Raw genomic sequence first — 22277 nt, 5'->3', positions numbered from 1 at the left:
GATTATTGAAGAGCAATTTCAACTGTAACTTGAACCAGTTCTCTACTTTCATTGTAGCCTTGCAAAGAGATTGAAGCCACTGAGAAATCTGTACCATAAGGAAAAAAAAGAAACACACATTAGCTGATAGTATCGTTCATAATTTTTATTTTGAATACAGGAATCTACAATGATTGGAATTTCTTAACAAAAACTGTAATAGCAACTACTGTTAGAAATCCTGAAGCCCTGAAGCATTGCTTCATATTTGTCATAACTGTGTATTTAACAGCACAGCCCTAGGTGGAAAACAACATTCACCTGATACATTTGTCCATTTCAGTCAAAAGAAGATTTAAGAATCAAATCAACCTCAATGTCTTGGGTTTCACTATTACATGCAATATCTTAGATTAAAAAAGTATAGTGGTAAAAAAGACAATGGAAACAGGTTGTGTGTAGCCACACGCTAAGAATACTAAGGCAGGTAAATGTTGAACTATTTTACGACACTTTCCATTCTGTTTTCATACATAGATGAGCTCACAGATTGTTCTGATCTCCTTAAGGTACCAGCTTACTTGTCCACATAGATACATCAGAGCTGTCAAGAGGTTCTTTGATCACAACACGTTACTAGGTAGAGCACCCTCTTGAGGTCTAAGTACCAGACTTTGTTCTGAGAGGGGCTTCACCATAGCTAGCATTCTGACTAATGCTTACTCAGGATGCTGCTGGGTTCTGCCGAGGTCCACGTGCCTCTAATTCACTTGGGAGCAAGTCAACAAGTAATGTGGAAGGGCCTGAACACTGTTGCAAATGACAAAGATGCCAGGATTGCTTTCATCATCTACTAAGCTGTCATACATCTTAGTGGCATCTCCCTCCACTGCTGGTGGTATAATGTAAGACTGCCTGCCTCCAGTATATAAGCCTGTTAACACATCAGCCTCAAACACATACATTTTAGAGTCTTTTTCCCAATCCCCTCCATCCTCAATGAGGCTTCTTGGGTTCCTTTTAAAGTAGATGCCAGCTCCGTATCTTTGATCTGGAAAAGAAAAAATAGTATAAGAAAAAAGTCATTAACAATTGGTTCTTCTGGGGTGATAGTACTAAGACTGCGTTTCTATTCAGTATTACATTTAATGTTTTTGCTCAGTGTGTCAGCCTCTTGGAAGTAAATTCATATTAAGTGGCTTTTGAGGCTAGCGCTGAATTCCCGTTGAAATTACAAGCAATGACAGCTGGTGGCCATTGTGATTTACTATTACTCCAGTGACGACTATTCTGATTTAACTGGTAAGCCAGTAATAGAAACATGAAGGTATAATGTATTTATATAAAAAACTTATGTCACCATGTAGTAGGATTCTGATATGCACCAAAGAAGGTAAGATTTTAATAATGTAAGCTGCAAAAAAGCTTTGGGATTTATAAGGAGAGTACTGCATAAAAATGCTACTATGTTGTTGTGGAAAAATGCAGAGAAATAAATGAGAGCTTCATATTTATTACTTCGAAAGTGTGAATGTGCGCTGTTTTCGTTGCATAGATAAGGAAAGGCAAATACAGGTTTATTTAGTTAGTTAGTTGCCTGAAATCCCAGTTCTGCATTTGACAAGCAAAGTATCACGTGCTACTGCCCTTCATCTATTGCAGGGCGAGGCACTAAAAGCTTATTCTTTCTATTTCTGAAGTCATCCTGAACACCATCTATTAGAACATTTCATACAAACCATGACAACGAGCTTTCTGTTTGAGTGTTTTTACATACTTCCTTCCTAAGTGTCCTCCGCTTTAGTTTGCCTGGCACTCTGCTCAGTCACTGCCTGCTTCCTCCGATCGCACCTGCCTTGGGCAGGGCATCAGACCAGGCCTTCAGCAGTACCTCCCAGCCTCAATTCAGTGATAGTTTTGAACATGTTTTAAAGCATCAAGCTGATAACTGCCTGTTTGCAGCAAGTAAACATGGACTTGGACCTTTATAGCATGATACAACAAAATAAAACTTGGACGTGGTGTTACATGTGGATTAACAGTTCTGTCAGCAGCGGCTGGGCTAGACAAGAATCCAAGTTTATCCTCCCAGAGCTTTACTGACTACAGTATCCGGAAGGGAAAACACTAAAATCTTGGCTATATATACATAAAAAAATAAGCTCATAAGACTCTAGTAAGAAGCATTTCTTGTGTAAAACAGCCATTCTTTCTGATTTCAATCCAAATTCAACAGTAAGTCACTGTTCATTTTGATCAAAGGTGCCATAGCAAGTTACATTACCTGTTGGTGGAGAATATATTCTATGAAATCCTGTCTGGCATACCAAGGTACAGAACTCTGCAGGAACACGTTGATACAACTTGTGGGATACGTTGGAGGAACCTCCTTTTTCTTCTATATTTTTTTTCATTTGTTGGAACGCAGCAGACAGGAGAGGATTACGGATTTTTTCAATCTGTAACATAAGTCTAGTGTAAGCAAACAGAGCGGTATCCATGACATGCATAAGAGCTCTTGTTCAGGCTACGTTCTTCAACGTAAGAACTTTAGATTTAAGTTATATGCACTGACCACCTAGCAGCCATGCCGTCATCCAATGCCTCTCACTGAAATCAGCGGGAATGTATCTTACTGTACTGATTTCCTGAAGTTACGTTGTGCTGAGCAGACTGGGTATCAACTATACGTGAAAATAAGCTTTGTGGGTGCTTACAGCCTAATCTTGTAAACAACTGCAAGTGTCCTGGCAGGCACGGAGAACCTCAGCTCTCATTGATCAGAACTTTACAGCTGATGTAAATTGAGACTTGACAAATTAATTAGTTCCGCAGATCAAAAAGAACTTGCTTTCACTTGGTTGCTACTTGCTATTATTTCAATGTTGAATACTTTTCTCATGTTGAAAGGCAGTTAGGCTTGTGGCAGTCTGCTTTCCAGTTACCTGCTGTTATCATTAGACAACTGTTTACAAATTTACATACTTCCCTGTGTTGCACAACCTCATGCTCCTTCCATTAAGTAAAGCAGTCATAATCAAGCAAGATCCCAACTTCAGGAAACTACTCATTAAATCATAACTCCGCCAAATTCAATTGCTGATTTTTGATGTCAAGATCACAAGAAGAAAACAGAGATACTGCATTAAGGTGTCCTGGAATACTGTACTTATGTAACATTCCAATCTCATGTTTCTCTACAGTCCTTTTGAGGAACATCTGAAGCATGGAATATGAGATAGAACATACAGAACAGCTAAAAGGACTTCTCAAAACTTAACCATGCATTTGTTCAGTGATTATTTGCAGTATGTTCAAAATACTTTTTATAGGGAATACAACTACATCTATTTTAAGGATTAGGCCAAGTTGATCTTAATTTTAAAGGCAATATATTGAAATAGTTCAAGTTTTTAAAGCATATATTAAACAAGTTACTTCAAATATATTATTGAGATTTAATTTTGCCATGAATACCCTCTTTACCTTAAGAACATGAAGCCCAGCCTTTTCAAATTGTTTCTGTCTGTCCTTAAACTCCTGAAGGTGTGGTTCTACCTGTGAAATCTGGAAGCATTTAGTAGCATTTGTCTTGTGAAGGTGTCCTTCTGAAAGCTGATCTGCTTTTGGTTGGCCTGGAAACAAATAAGGAAGTAAAATTTTTATATATGATAATATCTGAAGCAAAGGAAAAGAAGGATCTGATGCATTATTTTGGTAGTTTAGTTAAGAACAAAGAATATAGTCTCCAAAGCAATGTCGGAGGCTCATATCGAGAGGAAATTTTTTATATGTGTATATATATATATATTCATACTATTTCTCTGTGTTTATTAAGAAAAAAGAAACAGAAAAAGAGAATCAAAAATAACATATCTTTTCCATTACATCTCTCTACAGCCAAATTTTCATACAGTGGTATCTCTATTAAATTACTGCACAAACACAAGGAAAAATGGATCACTCGGTAGCTTTTTGTAAGTCCACTAATTCTATCGACTGTTAATGAAAGTCAAGCATGCAGCCCAGTGGTACAGCTGTAGCTAGCAAAAGAGCTCAGCAGAAGTACGTGTTAATTAAGCGTGAATTTTGTAAGTCTCCCGTGGTCAGGCTTTAAAGTTAAGCTGTTCTGAAGGAAGCCAGCATGACAGCTGGCTGTGCAGCGACGGCCAGGCCCTGGAGAAACCGTGCCCTGCTGGGAACACTGCCAAGCGAGTGACTGAAGGCAGTAAGCTAACAAATGGTCTTTCAAGGGCTCGTACGACAGCAGTACAGAAATATCAGTAATTAAAGCAATGTTCAGTCAATGTGTGCACTGAATATACATCTGTCCACTCTCAGCAATGCCCAGGTATATATTGCTTCATACTTGACCCTCTTTATGTGCTTATTTACTTAATCATTTATGTACTTTACGCACCCATTAACTGCAGTAGTTCCTCTTGTTTGGCTGTAGTCTTCTCTTGCATACGAAGCAGCAATTTCTCAGTTGCAAGCACTGCATCAATCACAGCATCAGGGGGGCCATGAAATTCCAGGCTCACTTTCCCACCTCTCACTTTTTCTGATACACGCACGCTAGAATGCTGCTCTCGAGATAGTTCTGCAAACTCCTTTTTACCAAGGCTAAAGATGAAGTTGTTTTCAATACTGGCACAGCGACTCTCCTGAGCTTGTACTATGCGTCGGACCCACAATTCTGCTGCTTTCAGTGCAATATGCGTCCTCCCCTTAAGTTTGATAGCCGGTTTGTTATTGGGAGTCTTCTTTATGCTTTGACTGTCTGACTCTGTACCTGGAACACAAATGGTTTATGTAAGTGCATTGCAACAGTGACAAACTTTCAAGTACTGTTACAAACTCCTATATATAAACCAAGACATGCAGTGCAAAAAACATTCCACTATTCTGATACACTCAAAAAAGGAGATTAGATACCAGAACTGTTACAGGAAAAACAAAAAACAAAAAAAAAAGCACATGTAGATTTGTTGTGTCTTCCTCTAAATGATTTCCAGTAAGTTTGGCACTGGCTGTCATTTTTCGTTGTTTAAAAATTTTCTAAGGGAGCATCTAGTTTCGTTCCTATCAATGTCAAAATGGCAAATCTTGTAAGCGAAACGGACAAGTAATGCCAAAATTAACAAAGACAACATATCCTTCTGAAATTTTGCTCTGGAAAACAAAGTTATCTGATACATTTTAGATTTTTTCTAAGCAGGAAGTAAAACAGTGTCATTATATATTTTATTCATGCATATCCTACACGGTTACATTTCAAGTAACAGCATGTTTTCTCTTTTCAAACTTTTCCTACAGTGGATATAATCACTTTAGTTATTATTTAGGGCTTCTCTGCATAGGCTTGGCACATGGGTGACTTGTACCCTGAAAATATATAACTATTCCCAAGCCTAAGGGAACAACTTCACTTCCCTGAACTGAAAATACAGCCATAAGCTCCATCATGTGTAGTCATCAACTCCCCTGCCTGCCAGCAAGGTCCCAGCCAAAAGTTAAACTATGATGGAACAATAGTTAGCAATAAGTTAGCAATAAGACAAAGGACGTGCTTCTTGGCGCTGAGTTTTATCACATTTGCTTAACACAATGAAGGTGTGGAACGCAGTTATATGTGCTGCCTAAAATGTAGGCAACAAGGGCCAGCCTACATTTTATTGCATTTCTTTTTAAATTTAGCCAGAAGTAAATATCTGGGAAAAGAAAAAAATCTGGAAAAATCTATAAAAACAAACGGTTTCCAATGCTAAAACCCCAAAAGGAGGAGACTGGTAAAAAGCCATAGAAAACCTTCCATTTAAAGCTGTCTTGGCAATACCATTTTGGCTACGTTTGCTCTCAAAATAACTAAAAAAAATATGAGTATGTGTAACAAACAGATCCCAAGCAAATCCATGAAACGTAGTCAGACTCAGCAGACCTGACAATCACTACTTTAAGGTGTCCACCTCAGATACTTTCATATCCTCTACATGAATCCCTGCAAACACGGAGAGGAGACGCCGAATCAAGCCTGCCCACACGTAACTGAAAGCATCTGTCAGAGCAGGAAGGAGCGGCAGTCATCGCTTAGAGATGCTGCTTGAGATGCAGGCTGACGGTAGCCATCTACAAATTTGTGTCTAGCTTGGTAAACGCCTTTGAAACAACATCCCTCATTCAATTTTTATGATATGCACTGGGTTCCTGGCATGGTGGAAACCGTGATGAAAAATGACTACTTTGAAGAAAATATGTAACTATCACAGATAGGTTCTTCAAATTTAAGGAAACTTCAAATCTAAGGAAACATCATTTTGAACATAATTATCTCCCATCTTGAATCTAACTTCAGAAGACAAAACACTGCAGTTTGAGGAGTTAACTTGTAGTTCTTGTAGCACTTGTAGTTCATTTGTATAGTAACCTAATAATAGTAAAAAGCAGACTAAATTATTAATCTAGTAAGTCCTCATATAACTTTTACAAAATACAGTTTCAGAATAAGTGTAACCTTCTCCCTTGATCATTACACCCCTTTTAGGGTTTACCGAACACTAGACCTATCAACAAGCAAAGTTCTCCTGCATTTTTGCCTTTGCCCACGACACATACACAAATATAAAGTTATGTTTAAAGGAATGTGATTTCAGATCCTCAAACCTGGACCGCTCATTCACTCGCAATGCCCCTTCTGTTCATTACTTACTCGGATGATTGCTTCCATAGTTATACAGCTTTTCTTCCTCTTTTCTTGCTACTGAATTAAGTTTTCTCTGGAAAGCCTTGAAAGAGAAAAGTTTAGGAGCAGTTTGTAACCTCTGTTATCAAACATGCAATTAGTCTCTTCAAAACTCTGTTCGGTAAGCAGTTTACAGTTCTAATTACTCAACAAATTCTGACAGCATGTTAACAGATTATTTATCAGCTTTTGCCAAAATTTTATTCCTGGCTATCAAACAAATGCATTTCTCCTCTTCTAAGTCTCCTAAGGTAAGACACCTTACACATCGAATAGCACCTTTCCCAATACCTTGTGGCTGTGGCACATGCGAAACTCAGTAGATGAAGGTGTCCATTACTTGCAATTTAATGTTGACGAATCTTTACTAAGTTTTAAAGCTATCTCCCTGCCTTTACCCCAAAGCTCCTCTTCATGATCTCACTTGGAAAGCCTCAGAAGCACTGCTCTGCTAGGCAGTGGATTTGGCATCTGGTAAATTGCTATCAGATCACAGGGTGAAGACTTTTGGATTAGTGAAGAAAAAATAAAGATTTGTAAAGATTAATACCCGTTGATGAAAGACAAATAGTTTGATAGGGAAACTGCCACTCACCAATACTGTCAGTAGTATGGAATTCAAATTATTTTAACTTGTAGTCAGCTATAGAAGTATTTTTTTACAGTTATTTTGGGTTCACCTTACTGGTAGCTAACAACAAATTTATTACCTGATAGGAAGCACTGTCATCTGGGCAAAGGACAAACTGCACATCTAACATCTTCTCAGGGTATTTCCTGGCAAAATTTGAAACCTCTTCTATCATGATCTCCGCCACTGTCTCCTCAGGCAGCATTATTGACCAAATCCCCTTTGCCGGAAAAGAAACTGAGGGGTGTTTCAGATCCTGAATGTAACACAAGCATTTGGTAACTGCTTCTTTTAATTGCTGCAGGAAAAAGAAGTGTTTTAGTCCTCGCATCACTCAACATGAAAATCTTCAATTAAAACCCAGTTTAACCGATCATCACCTCACACAGTAACACCACGTGTCTATATTGTTGCCATACAACGTGCAGTACGTGCTCGCAGGGTAGGTTATACCCTTTTGTTATTATGAGCTCCTTGTAATATGAAGAATGCCAAAGCTGAGACCGAAGTTCCTCTTGAAGAGCTGGACCCGCTTTCTGCATCACTGGTGATGAAAATGAAGAGTAAAACTCGCCATCCGAAGACACGGAGCTAACAATGGCTACAGTCTGGAAGAAAAGAGTTCAAAGCTTCAGTATACCTTGAGTTTTGTACTTGCAAGTTTTGCTACTACAGAGAGCATTCTTTCCAGGAACAGTTCCTTGAAAAAATCCCAGCTGCAGCAGATCAGCTGTTTGAAAGGTTCTCTCGCTACTGCTAAGCACAGTGACGGAACACATCAAAGCATACACCTGCTAGCAGCAGCAAAGATATTTTTTTTATTCAGAAGCCAATAGTGTGCATAAGACTTGTTCAATTCATCTGACCGTGGTCAACATAGTTATTACTGCAGCCATAGAAGTGATCCACAGGCACCTCATCAAACGCAGATCTGCAGCCCGCTATCTCTGAGCAGGAGAGAGCTATGGCTACGTCTGTTACCCCCTCTCACACCGATGCTCACAGCTTAAGCGTAGCCAGCACTGGTAGACAAACCACTGGGGTCAGTGCACGCTGAGGAACTGCAAAGCTATGGTTGCTTCTGTCTCCTGTGGAAACAGCACATCCCCATCACAGGTCTGATATATTTCAAATTAAATATGTAAAATGCTAACGATGTGTTTACAGAACACTGGCAACAGCAGTAACTATGCTAATGTTTATTGATGGAGATTATCCAAAAATGCAAGACTTTGGAGCATATTATCCTAGTAGCTTTGAAATTTTTTAAGGTACAGTATTTGCTAAAAGCAAATGCCTTTCTTGTGATAAAGCTTTCAGTCCAACAGCTCTGTTGGAATACTATGACTAAGCTCACATATTTTATGTCAGGTTTTCTAATGAAAAATGTTAAACGATTCAATTTTAACGCACCACTGAAAGGTAAGGCGCACACCAACTGTTTAAGTTATTTTCAGCTGACAGCTACGACGATATAAATTATAGGAAAAAAGACAAGGCAAAGAGCAGACTTCTAGGGAATGCATGATAAAATGTGAACTCCTATGATGTTACAATAAAGAGAGAAAACATAAGGATATATTATTATTAATCATCCAATATTTAGCTGCTTACTATTATCCCATAGTAGCATGTATACAAAAAAAAAGAAATAAAAGCTTTCTAACCCATTTAAAAAACTAGCTCCTTGCAGATATAGCTTATTTATCTTTCATGAATTTTCATCAAGATGAGGAGACAGCTATTTTGTGGACCAGTACAACGTGTTCTGTACTCTCAGACTCCAAAGCCCGTAGGGACTCGGAGGCAACTCCACGTTCAATATATTGCAGGATGGACTTACCTTTTGCTCTTCAATGTGTCCTCTTAAGATACACACACGAGAGTTTCCAACTATGATGACAGGTACAGGATGGCTTGGCAAAGCTGGAGCAGTTTCCTGAAGCGAAGTGCTATCACCCAGAAACTTTTCACAGGCCTTTTTCATTTCTGCTACTGTTTTCTCACAAATGTTCACCAGACGGACTTCCTTGAGACTTCCTGGTGGACTTGTCTTAAAAAATCCCTTTATAGCCATTACAATCACTTGAGCACACAAATTGAGTGGGAAGCCAAAAATACCTGAACTCACTGCTGGAATAGCCACAGACTTTATACCATTTTCTGGAGCATTAGCGTATTTCAGGACATTCACAATAGCCTCCTCAAGCAGGACACAACATTCTGCCTTTTCAGGCATGAACCACCTTGGACCAACTGCATGAATAATTTTCTTACATGGAAGCTTCCCTCCACCTGTCACTGCTATTTTGCCAGCTGCGAGTTTTCCGTATTTTTTAATATAAATACTGCTTTCCTCTTTTATTTCTGGTCCTCCAGCACTTGAAAGAGCAAAAGCAAGGCCTCCTTCATGTCCTAGGTATTCATTGGCTGCATTCACCAAAGCATCGGCTTTGTGTTTTGTAAGATCATCCTTACAAACTGATATGTGAATTCCCTGCTTTAGTATTGTTCTGTATACTTCAGCAGTGGATTTTACACTTTCAAAAGTGAATGTACAAGCAAACTTTTTGTCAATGAGATTCCTTAGGCACTGCTCTCTTTTCTTAAGAACTTCATAAGCATCTTTGTTGATGGGGATCGTCAAGCTGTCCTCATCCATTCTTGGCTCTAGGATACAGAATAATATAAAGTGAAATCCAAGAAACCACTGACAAAACTTTTATATATGTGTGTGTGTGTTTTAGACCTCCGAATTTCACCTTACTCTCACTGCTTACTAATATTTTTTGTTATAGTCTCATCTTTTCTCTCCCTTTTTCAGAGGCTTAGTAAGCACAACTAAGCAAAGAAATCAAGGCTTTGTGTGAAAATACACAGACTGATGACCTTATCCTATGGGAGGGATTGCATTAATATGCTTTGGAGAAAACTATGAAGTAAACTCCAGTTGGGCACTAACTCCTTTCCTGGGAGTAGTTTTGTTCACTATTCTGTCCAAACCAGCCACCCCATCTAGTAGCTCCACAATTCCTCAAGACCTTCTCCTACCTTCTCATCCCTTACAAATCGCAGCAGTGTAAGTTTCAGGAAAGTGAAAGCTCAGCTGCGCTCTGTCAGCTCAACACATCTGGATTCTGAAAAACAATCAGCATCATGCTGTCTGCTGTTTCCTGTAGGTCTGTCAATGCTTCCAGTTACACTTCTCAACCAACAGGCAGCCCCCATCCCATAACTGAATACAGGTGGACAGGAGAGCAGCCAGCTGCTGATCACTGTCCTCAGACAGACCACGCACCCTCCATCCCCTGAAGCTCCTTGTCTTCGTTGTTCCTTCTTCTGACCTGGTAATAGCAAGCCCTGGTGAAATACAGCTTGAGCCCCCAAACAGCTTGCTTTTTTTGGTCAGCCGCCAGAATCCTCTCAGTGGAGGGATTACCAGTAGGACCCTTGCGCAAATACCTTTTCCTTGGAAGTGACTTACTGCTTTTCTTTCCCTATCCTTCCTCCAGAGGCACTGAAAGATGACAATAACAATACCACTGAGCCCATGGTGACCTGAGGGTTTAGATTTGCCTTATTGTTTAACCAAGAATTAAGTCTGGTTAAGATATGTCTCCTCTTGCTACTTGTTCTCTATTTCTTTCCTACTGCCTATTATCCCTACCATTAGGCTAGCACAACCACTGTCAGGGACATATTCTTAAATAATTCAGTAGCATAATCTGAATTAAAAAACAAAACCAACCAACCAACCAAAAAAAAAAACCACAAAACTTAAGCTTATTTAAAGCATCTACATTAAAGACAGATGCAGCAGCATGACTGAATGGGTCACAAATAAATGGTGAGGAGAAAGGACCAGACAAGTGTGAGAGAAACATCTTTGAAACAGACATCACAGGGCTTTACTAACTGTCTGCAGTGCCACTGTGCTGCATTTATCGCTAAGACTCCAGCTGAAAAAGCAAATGAGAAAAGCCTTGCCATAATCAAGGCTTCAAAACGCCTGCAAAAGCAGAAAACACTTCTCCCCTCTGAGCTTGTTTTGAAGGCTGGCCTTCTCTGCCATCTTCAGGGCATTCGTGGCATTTTGTTACTGATTTCCAATAAGGTCCAAGGGTCTGTACAGCACCTCAGGCCCTTGCAGAGTCTCTGACCCACAGCCACGCTGCCAGAGGAAGACTTGTCAGCCTGTTCATTCTGTCATCAAGTGATCTGCACTTACATCCCAAGAGCAAGTTCTTTCTTTGGTAGAAACTTAGGAATTCAGAAGGGCTTTTTAAACCACTTTTTTTAGGAAACAAAATTAATGTAACAGAGTGGGTAAGCGTTTATGTTGTTCCTAGGGCTATATAGTCTCCTGATTGCAGGTGTCAACAGAACTACATGCAGTAGCAATTTCAATTAGCGTAAATCAATTTGTATGAGTTTAATTAAACTTTCATTGGAGTATGCTACTTGTAAAAATAGTTTAACAGCATGCACACCGATTCATCAGGGCACTTCCGAGCTCTGCTTGATGAAAGAGATGGAAGCAAATCCTGTTGAAGTAATGAACAGTAACGTTGACTCACAGCTATGGCCTATTTATACATTTAGGATTGCTTTTAGCTGTCCCATGCCAAAGTTTTCCAGCCTGCTGGCTATAGCTGCAGTTTTCAAATGAAATGCAAGAATACACTTTCCAGATGGCTAAGCACGAGGCTTACCTGAACTCTGTGTGTCTTCTGGGGTCTGTGACCGATAACTTTATTGTAAAAACAGGAAAGAGAAAACACACATTACTATTGAATGCACTGGGTTCTTGCAGAAACAGTTCTGTTACAAGCCAAACCAGCACCACCAGCTTTACAAAAAAAATATAGGAAGCCTCCTAAAATCTAAAACGCTGGTCAGAGATGAACTTACAGCAAGCGGCCCACTGCAGCTGAAGCATCCGCACCTTTGCCTAGCACAAGCTGAGAGCTGTGGGTGACAAGAAGCCAACTTCAGCTCTTCCCGAGTCCAGAGACAACGTTACTTGCCCAGGGAACAGAAGCACTTACTCAGCACTTCCTTGGCGAGCCCGCCGGGGAAGCTCTCCTCAGGCTCCCGGCGCTGGAAACGGGGCCGGGGCTGCCGCCGCCCGCTTTTTAGGCCCGGGACGGGAGAAGACGGCCGGGAGGCGGCTGCCGCGCCTCGCTTTTACCTCAAGTCGCGGCGGTCCCGGCTGCGCCCCGGGGTCGCTCAGCGGCAGCGCCCGGTCCTGCTCCCGGCCCCGCTCCCTTGGCTCCCCTGGCTCCGGTCCCGGCCCCGGCCCCGGAGGCGGCGGCGGCTCCCCAGCACCTCGGAGCCGGGGAAGGGCGGCCCCGAGCGGCGGAGCGGGAAGCGAAAGCGAAAGCCGGCAGCGGGCACCATGGCGGCGGCGCCGCTGCTGGTGAAGCTGAGCCCGGCGCCCGACGACGGCGAGAAGGCGAAGCTGAAGCTCCAGAGCTACTTCCAGTCAGGGAAGCGCTCAGGGGGCGGCGAGTGCGAGCTGCAGGCGGGCCCAGAGCCCGGCACCTACCTGGTGTACTTCCAGCGGGAGCGAGGTAGGGGCTGGGGGGCGTGAAATGGCCGCCCCCGGGCACCATCTTGTGCCCGCTGTGCCGGGATGGGTGGGCGAGGGGTCCCCGCGGCCACACGGGGTTCGTTGCCCAAACGTCCCTCTGCCCGCAGATAAGAAGAGCGTGGAGTCCCGCACGGACCATGTCGTGGAAATGGGTGCCAAGTGCCTGAAGATCAGCATCCAGCCCGAGAAAGGGGGCCTGAGTGGGGGCCAGTCGACATCACAAGCCTCCACCAGCTGCTCCCAGCCATACCACATCTCCCCACCGCCACAGGGGCCCGGGGAAATGCAGGCGGCTGAAGGCCAGCGAGGCACCGCAGCAGAAGTCGTGACCAAAAAGGTAGGCTAGAAAGAGGTGTATAAAGCAACATCACAGCCTGCCCTGCTTGTAGTCCTGTGACTCCTTTGGGAAAGGCCAAACAGTGCTGCTTCCTGTCACACTTCAGTGTTTCATACCACACAGATGTTAGTCGTGCTATCTTAGTCAATAAAACTGGAGTAGAGAGCAACTTTTAATGGTTTTGGCACTGCTGCTCCATAAACGGTGCCATGGCAGGTTTCAGGGGGTAGCATGCACCAAAGACTGTTGTCAAAAGTTGGAAGAATTGCATGAGGTTTGGATCTCTTCCTGATACACAGACCACCAACGCTACTTCAGCATGTTTTGCTCTCTCATACAGCTCTGATTACTTCCATGCCATACCTCAATCTTACAAAATCTGCTCTGATGGGACATTTCCGACACTTTGAACTAGAAGTCATGCGGAAAAGCCCCAACTGTGCGTTAGGGGCATGGTATAAACTGTAGGGCCAGTCTATGTCTTACATGATGCTGATGCTGCTCTACTGAGACATTGACACCTGGCCCAGAGAGCTTGTCTTGTTCTGCATCGTAGCATAGATGCAGCTCTGGGGTATAGCATGTGCTGACTTAATGGTCATTTGATATCTGTAGCAGTTTAATGCAAATTCTCTTATCCTTCTTTCTGTGCAAAGTAGAGATGTGAACATGTTTGTTCAGAATCCTGCTTTGTGCCTTAATCCTGAGTTACTGAAGCATTTCTTTTGGATTTTTTTTTTAAGGAGTGAAAATGACTGGAAAGTCTAATGTAATAAAAAAGAACAATATAATATAATGTTTGTGCTGTTGAAATGTGTTGCCTCTCAAACTAAGTAGCAAAGTTCCTTGTTCTTTGTTCCTGTAAAACTGATGACATTAACAAACTTCAGTTTTGCTGCTGATTTAGAAGCAGATTGCTTTACTTAGATGTAGTGTCTGTGTACATGACATAAAAGAAACACTGTGCAAATTTCTCTATGCTAATCTGGCCTACGGAATTGTGTCAAGATTTTCGTTACTCAAACTGTAGAAGCACCAAGCTGAGAACCTTAGGGAAAACAATAATATCTTCTTGTCTTCTCTTTAGATTTTTCTTACAGTATCTGCGATATTGAATACCAGTATGTTCACTGAACAGCAAAGGGAGAAAATTGCTCTTATATGTCCAAACCTAAAAAGAGAAAGAAATCCTGATATCGACGGCTATGAGAAATTAACAGGAGATTACACAGATATTGAAAAAGCTTATCATTACTTTAAAGATATCCTTGCAGGCTATGACCAACACCATGATTTGTCACGTACTGGGAGTAAGAATGGTTTAGAGGATGGAAATGGTCTGAAAAATGAAGAAATGAATGAGCTTACAGTGCCGTCAGCAAATGAGCTTACAGTTCCATCAGCTCTCTATGAATATTTCTGTCATATCTGCAAAGATCAAATTGAAGAACTGTATGAATGTTTTGGGGTCCATGTAAGAAGTAAAGACTGTAACAATGGGAACACATCAGTGTGCTTCACTTCTAATAAAAGTTCTGCATCAATACAAAAAGCTAAGGATTTTTTTACCAGTGCTTTTCAGAAAAATATCAAAGATGTGAAACAGGAAAAAGTTTCCATAACAAACAGTTACCAGTTAAATGAGACAATAATGAAATTAAATAATAGGTTTAGTAATCTTCTTGCCAAAAAGGAAGAGAATCAATTGCTCCTCCGTGGTCCAACAAATGAAATTTTGAATGCCAAAAAATTTCTAGCAGAGGAAATGCAGAACAGCCAAACTGAAAAGAATGTAGATATATCGTGTGAATTGTATACCTACAGGAACGAAGTTGCAGTTGATGCTTCTGTGTTCAATCTGTTGGAAACAGTATTAAGAAAAGAAATTGAGGACATCAAAGAAAATTTTGATACTGTAATGGAAAGGAAACACAGTTCAGATAGCCAGAAGATGCTCATAATATTTAGGCCTAGGACCAAAATTTCTGATAGGTTTTCACATGCTACTGAAACTTTCATCAATGCATTTCAGAATGCCTTTGCAATGTTAAGAGAAAAACTCATCAGCTGTAAACTTTCAGAATATCAGGAAAAAAGATTAAATATGCTTGATGGAAAACAATTGGAAAACCTGCACGTAAAACTTAAGAAGAAGGAAGACAAATTAATTTTATATGGTTTACCAAACCATCTAGATGCTGCTGAAAAGCACATTATGAAGCTTCTTAATGCTGGAGGCTGTGCAGAAACTAAAACCAGGACACCACTCAGCAACCAAGAAGCTACAGGAGTGTCTGAGAAGAAATACGGTGACAGGCAAAAGAGTAGTTTTTCTTCCAAAGAGCAGGCTAAGGCAAAGACAGAAGAAGACACCGATGGTGTATGTCCTATTTGCATGGAGAGAATGAATGATAAAGAAATACTGACAAAGTGCAAGCATGCATTTTGCAAAGGTTGCATCAAAAAGGCCATGACTTACAAGCAAGCTTGTCCTGTTTGTAATACCGTCTACGGGCTCATGCAAGGAAATCAACCAGAGGGAGAAATGTCAGTTCAATTTGTTTCTTCATGTCTTCCTGGATATCCCACTTGTGGTACTATTATGATTCACTATGATATGAAAGGCGGGATTCAAACTGTAAGTATATTTAAAGGTCCCTAAAATACACTTTCCCCCCAGCAAAGCCAATGTTGAGTGTAAAATTCTGTACTTTTCCATCTTTTTTATTTGTTCTCTACAAATCTGTGGAACGGTATCATGTAAGTAGAATCTGGTATGTTTAATGAGGCTTTTCTGAGACATTCTCTTAGCAAATGACAACGATTGACAAAACTGAAGAGCAGGTTGGCTTCTAAGTTTTCCAGCTGAGAAACCAGCTTATGCTCCATGTTTGGAGTCATGACTAGGAATGCAAATGGGATGAATGAAGAAGTCAGGGGTGGGGTGACAAGTATTTGGGAAATCAAAGAGGAGAAAAATAACAACAATAGTGATGGGATGGATGCATGAGTGATGAAAAGTAAATGAGAATGAAATGTATATGAAAGAAATTGTATAATGAGAAAAAAACATTTAAAATCAGTCATGCTGTGTCCTTCTGAATGGATCAAAGAGAGATAAAATGTACTGCGAAAGCTGGGAAGTACGATTTCCACACTTTCAAAGAATTTATGGTAACACGATGCCTTTTCGTTTTGTTTTTCTACAAAACAGAAAGATCATCCAAACCCAGGGGAACCTTATCATGCGATTTCTCGGACAGCGTATTTACCTAATAATAAGGAAGGGCAAGAAATTCTGCAGCTCCTCAGAAGAGCCTTTCGACAAAAATTGATTTTCACAGTGGGGCAGTCACACACTACTGGTTTACGAGGTGTTATCACATGGAATGATATTCACCACAAAACCTCCATGTATGGTGGACCTACAAAGTAAGTAGTCTTCTCTTTAAGTAATTATAATGCTAGTCAGATGCGGCAGGATGGCTACCCTGTATACTTTCCACGTTAGAGCTTTCAGATTTTTCATTGTACTGCAAGCCACAGGCAAATCTGATGCGTCTGACCTGGTTTGTTACTAACAAAGTGATTGTGGAAGGCTCTGTGGCTTCAGACTTGCACCACCTTCGTGGCCTTTGAGTGCTGCTAGTGCAAATGGCGATAGGAAAAGCACAGGCAGCACTGCGTGCAGCAACAATAGTGCATCGCAGAGACAATTTTGACAGTTGGAACAAGGATGCGTTTTCTCTTCTGTTGCCCCTTAGGCCACTCATTCGCCAGTCAGTTGTGTGAGGTACTTAATCGGCTAATACCTGCTATGATTAGAAACTATTTGCAGGACAGGACGACAATCTCTTGAGAGCAGCTAAGGCTTGGCTCCTGATCTCAGCCTCTTCTGCTACCAGCTGTTACCAGGAGGTGCTGGTCCAGTACGACAGCAGAAAGAAAGGCACTCAGACTCTGTAAAGTATCATCTGAAATTCTACTTGGAATTAACAGCGTAAAGAAAGATGGTAGTATAGATAAGGTCATGCCCCTTTAAATACTTGAAACCCTGAGATGTGCAGCATCGAGGAGGCTTCTGATCAGGGCACAGCACACCACGCAGGCTCTGTCCCTAGAAAGGCTTGCCCCACTTTAGCCATTAGAGCTATAACAGGGTTTTCTTAGAAGAAAACAACTCTCTTCAGCATTTCTTGAGAACGTCTTGCTGCACTGCTGGGTAAAAGCAAGGCCACGCAGGTGGTGTAATCGCTGGTTCTGAGTGGGAGCTGCCTCTGTTACGGTTTGCTGGCTGAGGTTGTCCTGCGGCCAAGGGACGCGCATGGCACAACAGAAACTGAAGGCTGTGCTGTACGTGCAGCACTGGTACGTGGATCACTAATTCCTCAATCTGTAATGGCCTTCTGGTCAGGATCACGACCTTCCACCCCTCGAGGCACATACAGTTGTCCTTTCTTAAAGGCGTGCCTAATTACAGATTATATCAGTAAGCTGTTTGGTGCTACTTGAAAAATTGTTATTTTTCAATGTATTTATACGCAGTCGCTGTAAATAACTCTACGAGAAAGATGACAAGTAAAACAAATACTGACTGTGAGAATAAGCGTAGCGTAGCAGTGATGGGAGGGCTGGGACCGACAAAGAAGTCTTGCCATCAGGCCATACCCCTCGTTCCATGTCCACTTCAACAATTGTGCAGATTTCACCAAACAAATTTCACAGCTCTGAGTTGTGCAGCACTGACTGGGCCTCTAGTCAGGGCACGGCACACCACACAGCCCCCATCCAGAGCTGGGATGATATTTTGGTCTTTCAAGCCATGACAGGATTTTCTTACAAGAAGGCAACTCTGTTGAGCACTTCTGCTGTAAAACAGAAAGGATGTTCACATGAAATCTTGCTGCACTTCTAGATAAAGGCAAGGACACGCAGGTGGTGTAGTTGCTGGTAACAAGTGGGAGTATGCCTGCAGGCTCCTCTGTTACAATTAGCTGGCTAAGTTAATTTTGTGGCCAAGGCTTGTGCACAGCACAGCACAGGCTGGTCAAGGTTGCTGCACTTACAAACCAGCCTCCAACGCATTCTCAGTCACGCAGGCAGTTACAGCCCTCCAGGGTGTTCTCTTGTGTTCCCAGGAAATTTTGAATCTTTCCAAGAGAATCACTTTGTAAATAAAAATATGATGCTTCTGGGTTATTTTAATGCTGTTGCCTCTGAAAACAGACTTCGGAGCACGGCTGTCTGTTGGATGTGGCAGTCGTCACGGTGAGTAATATGAAAGCCCAGGAATGAATTGTCTCTAGAATGAAATAAACTAGATTAAACAATCCTGCACCCCTCACGCATGTCTCAGGAAGAACCGTTTTTTGATGACACTTTCTGCCTTTAAGTCCTCCTGTCTTTAACCTTTTCTTGGAGACCAATGTTGAAGGAATCATTCATCAGTGAGAGGCTTTGGTGTTTTGAATATTGCCACTAGAAACTGATGTGACCAGTAAGTTTTGGTGCTAAATAGTGTGTGGCTGGTACAGGCTAGTACTACAATAAGACCTACAAGGTAGAAAAGAATAGCTTGCATTTTCTCTTGCCTTTTCCTGTCAATCGTACAGTCTTCATATTTGTTTTGTCTGTTTGTTTAAGGTATAAAATACTAGCCTTTGGAAGTAATGTTTTATAGAGACACCTTGGTTAGAAAACTAGCAAGTGAAACAAAATGCTTCTAACTAGATAAACAAAAATAATGCTGTCAAAGCTCAGAATATAGAAGAATTGGATGCTGGGTTTATTTGTCATTTTGTTTCTATTCTTTTTGTCACCTGAGGTTTTATGTATATGAAATACATCTAGGTTTGTTTAAAACATTTGGAAAAAAAAAACAAGAACACGCACAGCTTACATGTACAATAGTCAACATCTTGGTTAAATCCTGGTTAATTTTGTAGTAACATGCAAACTTGCTTGACAGAGCTCTAATCATGTTGTGCTACAGAGAACAAAACTATTTTGCTTTCGCTTCTCAGGCTCTATCTGAGAGTTGGGAAGGAGGCTTGGAGCAGTCATTTTAAGCTTGTTGAAGCCTCTCAGGGTCAGGCATCTTCCCACAAGCTCTAAAGATCTGTGCCTAGAGTTACATACTCCCTCCTGGACCAGGATCATAAAGGAGCAAAAAGTATCAATTATGGTTTATCCCCCACTTTGCTGAGTGCTCTCCCTTCTTATCACTTGCTATGTATACCCTTTTGGTGACATGCTACTTAAAATTCAAAGGTGCTATTACCTTTGTGTTTTAATGCTCACTTGGAGACACTTCTGGTCTGTTTTTTAGAAAGATGCATATCCGAGTGCCCTATAATTTGCAAGGCCTGCCTTCTCAATAGGGTGAGAAGTGTGTGCATAAAATTTGTAAAGTATTTTAAGAGATTATGATGTGAAGGTTCTGTAGAACTGTCAAGTGCTGCTTTGCACAAGTATCCCAAACAAGTCTTTTCTTCTTCTTCTAGTTTTGGTTACCCTGATCCTGATTATCTGAAGCGGGTTCGATCAGAATTGAAAGCAAGAGGAATTGAATAGAGAAACTTACCAGCTGGCATCTTTTAAGTGTAGTAACTGAACATGCAGCAGTTAAGTCACTAATCAGGCTCTAAGAAGAAAGAAGGTAGTTTGTTCAACTGCTATACTTAAATCACTTGTATTTCACAGTCAGCTAAGACAAGTAATCTTTTCTGATCAAAAGATATATGTTGTTTTCATGCGTTATTTGCTTCTGTGAACAATGCTTCCCTATATGTTTTCCTCTTTGCAGAATTTGGATCTCGTGAGTGCAGCATCTGTACTAGCATTTGTCAAATAGCAGTTTGTGTATCTTATTCTCATTTTACCGATGAATCTTGTCTGTACTATTTCCTACAAGTCTTCAGTCTGACCTCCAAAGTGGCAAATCCATTACTAGCTTTTCTTTGACCAAATACTTCTGCTTCATGTTTTTATATCAGTCATCATGGATAGCATCATGTAACCTGTGTGCTGGAGGATTTTTATGCAGCTGTTACAGTATCGGCTGTATATGGCCATGATCTTTTGCTTCTTTTCCTTTTCAGGGTAGATATGGCATTAATGGTTTGGGTTTTAAACGTGAAATTGGCATGGATAATGTTGTGTGATAGGTTTTGTGGATGCTGCTATGTTTTCACCTGTGTCCAGAAATGCTGAATGCTCAAGGTCTGGTTGGGACAAACAGAAACTGTTTGTGGTCATCTCTGGTAATGAGTTCCTGGCTCCATGCCTTTCATTGTATTTAAGCTTAAATACTGCTTTTAAGTCAGTTTTGCATGTAACAATATACTTCCCATCCCTTCCAATACGATTTAAATGTTAGTATAAAGATACTTTGTCACTACTTTGAGCTGTCCGAATAGCCTGCCAATTACCTCTGTGGTGGTAGAAAACAAATAGGTTTCACTTGATGTACCCTAATTTTAGTGAGTTAAACTATCTGTGTAAGCTATTACATATAATAAATAAAATATATAGTTATCACCTGATCATTTTTGCATTCTTCTGTACAAGTTTTTCCTCCTGTTTTAGAGACATACATTTCTGTAATCTTTTTGATTTGGGAGTTTCCCAGCAACCTCTCCAAAGTGATTTGGACCCCACACATGCTCTTTTTAAAAAGTAAATTCCTTCCATGGTTAATAGGCAGCACTACTTTACCACCATGAATTTCAGATTTCCTAGCAGTGGGCACCGTTTGGTTCCCATGTGAGCTGAGATGACTTTCCCACTGTGTTTTGTTTTGCAGTATTTAATTTCACATTTAATGCTGTTGCAAGCTTTCTCCATTTTCTGTGCCCTACGATACCAATATACCAGTTGCTTCTAAATGACCGTGTTTTCATGTGGATCTGCCCACTGAAACCAGCTGTGAAGATCAAATCTCCCCAGTTTCTTCATTAGGTCCGTCTTTTCACTTTTGAGCCCAGTAAGCCAGTTCATCAATTTTAGACCCCTGTCTGAAAATTCACCTGCCTCCATTTTATCTATGGCAAAGTGTTGCGGGCTGATGGCCAACAGAGGAGTAAGAGCCCTGCCAGCTGTCAGGGAAAGTTGCCAAGCCTTTATCCTGTAATTAGAGCTGCACAAGACCTTTATCTTCTAATCATACCTGTACAGTTGAGGAATAAATCTATCTGATTTAGTCAGATATTTTGCCTGGGCTCCGGCCAGGGAGGAGAACATGTACCCCGGCTACCTGTTGAGAGAGCAGCATGCTAGGAAACAAAAGATTATTTGCCCACCGAGAGACAAGGGAATTCCGATGGGGTCTGCTCAGCGGTGTGTCTGACAATACCTATATGTATCTGACATCCATCTGTGTTTGTTATATTTAAGGACATTTGGTTTTTAGCCACTTCCTAGATGTATTCTCAGTGACGTTAGAGGGAACGTGTTTCCATTCCCTACCCGCTGTTTCAGTGCCTCATATTTGGGCACAACAGTAAGATACACAGCAAGGAGCTTGTGGTTAAAAACTGTAAGCTCTGTGACTGGGTGCTGCAGCTTGAGTACTGTGTTTAGCTTTGGGCCCCTCGCTACAAGGACATCGAGGCCCTGGAGCGTGTCCGGAGAAGGGCAACGAAGCTGGTGAAGGACGTGGAACACAAGTCCTGTGAGGAGCGGCTGAGGGAGCTGGGGGTGTTTGGTCTGGAGAAGAGGAGGCTCAGGGGAGGCCTTATGGCTCTCTGCAACTGTCCGAAAGGAAGCTGTGGGGAGCTGGGGGTCGGCCTCTTCTCACAGGTAACCAGTGATAGGACCAGAGGGAATGGCCTCAGGTTGCGCCAGGGGAAGTTCAGGATGGAAATTAGGAGACATTTCTTCTCAGAAAGAGCAGTCAGGCATTGGGACGGGTTGCCCAGGGAGCTGGTGGTGCCACCGTCCCTGGGGGCGTTTAAGGAAAGGTTGGACGTGGTGCTTAGGGACATGGTTTAGTGGG

The 22277-nt window shown here is 41.5% G+C and overlaps 2 protein-coding genes across 5 annotated transcripts; one reads left to right on the top strand and one right to left on the bottom strand.

Annotated features, from left to right (window-relative positions):
* Positions 1-130: 130 nt before the first annotated feature.
* On the bottom strand, positions 131-12542 carry PARP9 (poly(ADP-ribose) polymerase family member 9). Of its 4 annotated transcripts, XM_035556142.2 has the most exons (12): positions 12401-12519; positions 12264-12320; positions 12065-12102; positions 10404-10489; positions 9196-10022; positions 7733-7960; positions 7432-7650; positions 6689-6764; positions 4400-4774; positions 3466-3614; positions 2264-2438; positions 131-1030 (listed from the first exon to the last, which is right to left on the bottom strand). In XM_035556142.2, the coding sequence occupies exons 5-12, from the start codon at positions 10012-10014 to the stop codon at positions 741-743; spliced, it is 2331 nt and encodes a 776-aa protein (XP_035412035.1). In that variant the 5' UTR covers positions 10015-10022; positions 10404-10489; positions 12065-12102; positions 12264-12320; positions 12401-12519; the 3' UTR covers positions 131-740. The 4 variants fall into 4 exon arrangements, with proteins under 4 accessions (XP_035412035.1, XP_035412031.1, XP_035412033.1 ...); XM_035556138.2 differs by lacking the exon at positions 10404-10489 and having other exon boundaries at positions 12401-12518; XM_035556140.2 differs by lacking the exons at positions 10404-10489; positions 12264-12320 and having other exon boundaries at positions 12401-12542.
* DTX3L (deltex E3 ubiquitin ligase 3L) lies at positions 12533-20826 on the top strand. The gene is made up of 5 exons (XM_035556145.2): positions 12533-12925; positions 13053-13282; positions 14370-15920; positions 16497-16714; positions 19786-20826. The coding sequence occupies exons 1-5, from the start codon at positions 12751-12753 to the stop codon at positions 19853-19855; spliced, it is 2244 nt and encodes a 747-aa protein (XP_035412038.1). The 5' UTR covers positions 12533-12750; the 3' UTR covers positions 19856-20826.
* Positions 20827-22277: the final 1451 nt, after the last annotated feature.

Source organism: Cygnus atratus, chromosome 6 (assembly GCF_013377495.2).
Source record: "Cygnus atratus isolate AKBS03 ecotype Queensland, Australia chromosome 6, CAtr_DNAZoo_HiC_assembly, whole genome shotgun sequence".
Classification (NCBI taxonomy): domain Eukaryota; kingdom Metazoa; phylum Chordata; class Aves; order Anseriformes; family Anatidae; genus Cygnus; species Cygnus atratus.
The sequence above is the reverse complement of the archived record's forward strand: the minus strand, read 5'-3'. Positions and strand labels throughout refer to the sequence as shown.

Excerpts from the sequence above, each read along its gene's own strand:
- PARP9 (XM_035556140.2), bottom strand. The coding sequence starts at position 10,014 with ATGGATGAGGACAGCTTGACGATCCCCATCAACAAAGATGCTTATGAA. Across the intron at positions 4,775-6,688 it reads CTATGGAAGCAATCATCCGA|GTACAGAGTCAGACAGTCAA; the intron begins GTAAGTAATGAA and ends TTTGTGTTCCAG. Across the intron at positions 1,031-2,263 it reads AATATATTCTCCACCAACAG|ATCAAAGATACGGAGCTGGC; the intron begins GTAATGTAACTT and ends TTTCTTTTCCAG.
- DTX3L (XM_035556145.2), top strand. The coding sequence starts at position 12,751 with ATGGCGGCGGCGCCGCTGCTGGTGAAGCTGAGCCCGGCGCCCGACGAC. Across the intron at positions 12,926-13,052 it reads GTACTTCCAGCGGGAGCGAG|ATAAGAAGAGCGTGGAGTCC; the intron begins GTAGGGGCTGGG and ends CTCTGCCCGCAG. Across the intron at positions 13,283-14,369 it reads CAGAAGTCGTGACCAAAAAG|ATTTTTCTTACAGTATCTGC; the intron begins GTAGGCTAGAAA and ends TCTTCTCTTTAG.